Source organism: Adiantum capillus-veneris, chromosome 19 (genome assembly GCF_014529385.1).
Source record: "Adiantum capillus-veneris isolate H3 chromosome 19, ASM1452938v2, whole genome shotgun sequence".
Lineage (NCBI taxonomy): Eukaryota > Viridiplantae > Streptophyta > Polypodiopsida > Polypodiales > Pteridaceae > Adiantum > Adiantum capillus-veneris.
In genome coordinates this window covers 60,628,066-60,633,895 of record NC_140949.1, presented here as the reverse complement: position 1 = coordinate 60,633,895, position 5,830 = coordinate 60,628,066, and the positions used below count along the sequence as shown (strand labels likewise).

The 5,830-nt window shown below is 41.4% G+C and overlaps 1 protein-coding gene across 1 annotated transcript; it reads right to left on the bottom strand.

Annotated features, from left to right (window-relative positions):
- Positions 1-2,136: 2,136 nt before the first annotated feature.
- Positions 2,137-3,018, bottom strand: LOC147434106 (uncharacterized). Its single transcript, XM_086489576.1, has one exon. It carries the CDS (start codon positions 3,016-3,018, stop codon positions 2,137-2,139), a length of 882 nt encoding a protein of 293 aa, XP_086345702.1.
- Between the last annotated feature and the right edge of the window lie 2,812 nt (positions 3,019-5,830).

The window sequence follows — 5,830 nt, the reverse complement described above, 5'->3', positions numbered from 1 at the left end:
TTTTCTAAAACCTTGTGAAAGCCTAGATGTCCTGACATGGGATGAGCGTGATAAAATTGTAAATAGAGAGGTTGTAATGCAATAGGCACCACAATCCGCGGCTGTTGGCCCTCAGAAACATAGTGTAAAACCTGATTGAATACCATGAACCTTTGCTGATGGTTTGTGGACTGTGCTAACCGTAGCTTTTGGAGTATATGCTGAATTTCGGGGTCTTGCTGTTGCAAGGCAGCCATCTGATTGAGTGCTACTCGTAGATTTCCTGGAGGGGGGGTGAATTGTGCTGCTTGGTGTTCAGCCCTAGAAAGCCCATCAGCCACGAAATTGTGGATGCCTTTGCAATAGCTGATGGAGAACCGATACTCCTGCAAAGTAAGAGCCCAGCGTAGTAATCGCCCAGGAGGGTGGTGCTTTTGCAACAGATGAATGAGAGGCTTGTGATCTGTTTCGACCATTACCTGCGTCCCATGAAGGGAAGGATGTAGCTTGTGAAAAGCCCAAACTATGGCGAGAAACTCCTTTTCAGTTGTCGAGTAGTTAGCCTCAGCATGTGTAAGGGACCGACTGATGAATGAAATAGGCTGCCATCGCAAGAGATCATCTTGCTGGAGGAGCACTGCTCCTAAACCCTGATTTGACACATCTGTCTGAAGCTTAAATGGCTTTTGGAAATCGGGGTGAGCCAAAAGAGCTGCTTCCTTTATGATGTGCTTGAGCTTTTCAAAACTTTGCTGACATGCTGATGTCCAATTGTACCTAGTATTCTTTTTGAGCAGTCGTCGAAGAGGATAGGTTATGGAAGCCAAGTTGGGGACAAAACGCAGGGCAAAATTAGCCATTCCTAGAAAACTTTGGAGTGTTTTAACTGTAGTTGGAGGAGGGTAATCCTGAATGGCAACTATTTTTGAAGGATCCATCTGTATGCCTGCTGCGGAGATGATAAAACCCAGAAATTTAAGCCTGGTGCTGCCCCACTTGCACTTTTTGAATTGCAACTGGAGTTTGTAGTCCTCAATTCTCTTCAAGACTTCCCGCAATACTTCTAGGTGCTGGTCCCAACTCTGTGTGTGGATGAGAATGTCGTCTAAATACACTAAGACCACGCCCTGTTCGATGAGATCGCCAAAGATATTATTGGCTGTTCTCTGGAACGAGCTTCCTGCATCAGATAGACCAAACGGCATTCTTGTAAATTCGTACAAACCCATAGGTGTTCGGAAAGCAGTTTTGTGGGCGTTAGATGTGTGCAAAGGGATTTGCCAATACCCGGAGGCCAGGTCAAGGGATGTGAAGTATTGCGATTTTCCCAGTTGATCCAACAGGTCATCTATTCTAGGTAAGGGGTAAAGATCATGGATGGTGACTTTGTTAAGCGGCCGAAAGTCAATACAAAATCTGTAACTGCCATCTTCCTTCCGAACCAAATGGGGTTCGGAGACCCAATTACTACATGAGGGTTTAATTACTCCCTTTCTGAGCATATCTTGGACTGCCAGACTATTGCGTTGTTTCTCTAAAGGAGACCTACGGCGAGAGGCCATGCGTACTGGGGGAGCATCACTGGTATTGATACGATGCGTGATAGGAAGATTGATTGGGGAATTATGTGTCGTAAACAATTTGGGAAATTGATGTAGCATTATGCGGACGTCACGAAGACGTGTATCTTGATCTACAACAACATACTGTGCATGCATAAAATTTGGCCCTCGATGTGAGCAAAACGTTGAAAGGGGAACTGTGTTTGGCAAATTAAATGCTGAGAATCAAAGTGTAATTGAGCTTTGGTCTTAACAAACCAGTCACAACCTAATGTAATGGGAAACAACTGTCTAGGCAAAACATAAAATGCATGAGTGAATTGTTTGTGGGCTATTGTGAATGTGCAAAAAACTTGTGAGTGGGAATGATACTTTTGATTGTTGTCTCCAAACAACACAGTGATTGGAGGAGCTGTGCTGGTGAGAAGGCCTAATCGCTGGACTAGCTCCTGACTAATAGAAGAGATTGTACTCCAAGAATCTAGAAGTTCCTCATGTGATGTGTCCTCGATTTGAACTGGCAATGAACACACCATGCGCCCGGAAGATTCTGCTGCTTGAATATACGGGTGATGCTCTTCCACCACCGTCCCGCCTAGATGTTTTTCGGCAGTTCTGCCAGGGCAGCAGCATCAACCAGTTGAATTTGTGCATTTTGATGTTGTTGAGTTGCTTGGAGCCGACGACAATGCCGCCTAATGTGGCCATATGTGTTGCAGTAAAAACACTTGGGACGTCCTTGAGCATCACGATCAGGTAATGCTCTCCTGGAGTTGACCGGCCTTGAGTTGATTTGAGCATTTTGAATATCAATATCCATGGGTGTCGGATGTGAGTCTCCTGCAGATCTTTGAGCAGAAGGTTGCGATGTTAACACAATAGAAATGTCAGATTGCAATGTACCTTCAATGCGTTGTGCAATTTGAATAGCCGCATGAAATGAAGTAGGGCCCTGATCACGAACACGTCGAGAAATGTCATGTCGCAGACGAGGCCAAAGAAAGAAGAGCTTCATTTCCTCGGACATGGTAGGGTCGGCGCGAAGAAGCAGTTGATTCATTTTGACAGAAAATTGGGCGACAGGCTCTAATTGTTGTTGTTTTAAAACATGCAGTTGTTGTAAAGCACTCTGGGTAATGTTCTGGTGAGCAAAATTTTGAATTAGTAAAGATTTGAGCATACCCCAGTCACTTTTCACGTCCTCCGGTTGCTGGATGAACCAAGTCGCGGCCACGCCTTCGAGAAGAGTGCGCGCTTCCATCGCTTTGCGATCATCAGACCAGCGATGATAACTGGCCATGTTGTCGAAGTGGTCCAACCATGTGAGGACATCTTCGGTCGGAAACCCCGAAAAAGACTTGGGCCTAATCTTGGAATCGGGTTTCTGCGTATGTGGAGCAGCAGTGGACAGGTAATTGAGCAATGCCTGATTTGTGTGGCTAACATGAAGCATCATGTTGGAGATGGTCTGCAGCATTTGCTCCATTTGTGTGTTGCTGGTAGTGAACTCAGGATGCATAGATGCATCCTCGTAGTGAGGAGAGCTGGGTGCTTGGTGTGGAGAGAGAGGATGACTCATTTTTTGGGCAAGAATGAGATGCACAGGGGCGGGCTATGCTGGAGAGCAATAGATAGCTGTCTGCTGCCCGTCTCCTCCACCAATGTGGAATACACAGTGCGTTTGATCTCAAGATTGGACTCAAAACCTCTGCCATCGTTCAGGCCCGCGTTCTTTCCTATATAGCATGTACCCCCTACATCAAGATACACTTTCTTGCCTTATAGGCTTACATCAGCACTGACCGGTACTGCCAGGTGGACTTACTCCACAATATACATATATATATATATACAACATATAGACATATATATACATATATATATATACACATATATACATACATATATATATATATATATATATATATATATATATATATATATATATATATATATATATATATATATAGATATATATACATATATACATATATATATATATATCTGTGTGTGTGTGTGTGTATATATATAGACATATATACATACATATAGACATATATATATATGTATATATGTGTATATATGTATGTATATATGTCTACACACACACACACACACACGCGCACGCACGCACGCACGCGCACACACACACACACACACACACACACACACACACACACACACACACACACACACACACACACACACACACACACACATATGTATATATATACACACCCTGAATGTCCATTAACTGGGCAATCTCGCTATCCATTTGGGGTGCTAATGTGAGGGTAAGTCTTTGTTAATCCATTTTCTATGGTGAAAAACTTTAGCTACTCTTTTTAAAATACAATATAATGCCAAAAAATAATATCTTGAAAATTTGAAGAGTTTGAAGGGTGCGTGGGCTCAATGGTAAAATCTCTCTCTCTCTCTCTCTCTCTCTCATGGTTAATAACGTGGAGAACGACCCCTGTATTTGCATGTCATGCATGTCCTCAAAGCGAGACAACCCCAAGTCGACGTTACATGAGCTTTTTTCTTTTCTCCGGCTGTTAAAAAAAATATATACTCTTTTAAAATTTTCTAAAAAATATTAATATTGGTCTTGAAAAAAGCCCCTTGAAAAGATAAAGCCAAATATATATTCAAAAATGAAATTTTCATTAAATAGCAAAATCTCCACTAAAGTTCTTTCTTTTTTGTTATATCTTCAAAAAGTTAATTTGTATAAAAGAAGCAAAACCTCCAATATAATTATCCCTTTTTTGTTATGTGCAATCAAACTTAAACATTTATTTGATAAAGAATAGAAATTATTTTGACTTTACATTTGAAAAAGCTTGTCATTTCTTGCAATCTTACCCTTCACTTTTACATTTTAGATTAGATGTTTTGTAAGGTTGGCTTTCATTTCTTACAATGGTACCCTTCGATTTTTCATTTTACATTTTTTGAAGTGAACCAGGGAGTGACACATGGAGGGCCTCTCCTTCCTTGAAAATTTTAAGCTGCATTATATATAGTATAGAAATCTAAATAAAGTACTAAGGTCTTTTTGACTTTCCATGGCAACTGAGAAGATTGCTCAAAAGTCTTTTCATTTTTCCTCATAGAAGTACTTGCCCTTCACTTTTGCATTTTCAATTATATGTTTTTTAAGGTTCTTTTTAAAATGAAGCTGACGTTTGTGAAAGAATCTTCGTGTCCCGATCTCGAACTTATTAGGCACCCCCACCCTTCATACATGGCGCATCAGGCGTGCTCCCGTCTTCATCGCTCTGTTTTACAGGGCATAAAGCCATAAAGAATCCCAGATTACACATGGGTTCTCGTGGAGAATTTGATAGAGATGGCATCTCTCAGTGGGAAGGCAAAGAAAAGTTGAAAATGCCGCGCATGAATTGAAGAAAAGAATAAAGATTCGGGCAATTATTTTTTCAAACAAGTTTGCCAGAACAAAGTACAAACGTCAACTGCAGATTGCAATATGTGTGAACAGATTGATTAAGTACTCTAGGGACCCGAGATTGGCGAGACACCTGAAGAATTATCCAATTGATAAGATTTACTCCAGATGGCATGGGGCCATTGCTTCTCGTCTTAGGTAGGGAGGAAAGATGAAAGGACAGACGAGTGCAGAAAAGCGGAACCTTTACTCGCAGAAAGAGATGGACAAGAACTCTTGAAAAGTATCACTTCTATAGAGCCAACCAATATGACTTCCACGACGACAAGAGCAAGAAAACAAAAGAATTTAAAGGTGGGCAATCGATAAAATTTGAATTCTTTTCTAGATTTCGAAATGTTCCAAGGGCTTTAACCTTCATCCAACAATTTGGCATAGCCTTCTCAGGAGGGCATTACTCAGAGCACTCCAAGATTAGGAGGGCTGCATCTTTTCTTAAAGGAAATACTTGAACATGGTGGTCCACTCTTCTTCTTCTGAGGAAGGAAACTCTAGTCAAGTGGTTGAAATTCAAAAAGCTCTTTATTTCTTTTTGGCTGATGCGGGAGTACGAACGGATGTAAGAATCGCGTGGAACCATCTTCGGATGACCAAGGGAGATTATTTGGACGCTTATTGCAAGAGATTTTGGGACTCTTTCTACCAACCTCTTCATTAAAGAAGGTCACCTTTAAGGAACAGATTGAGCGGTTTTGCTGCAGACTCCCTCCAGAGATCCAAGACTTTTGCCTTGAACAAAAGTCAAATTCTATTCAAGAATTGATGGGTCATGTGAAAGGGGCTTCTTGATACATTCCAAGAATTTGACTTAGCCCAC

Excerpts from the sequence above, each read along its gene's own strand:
- LOC147434106 (XM_086489576.1), bottom strand. The coding sequence starts at position 3,018 with ATGCTGCAGACCATCTCCAACATGATGCTTCATGTTAGCCACACAAAT.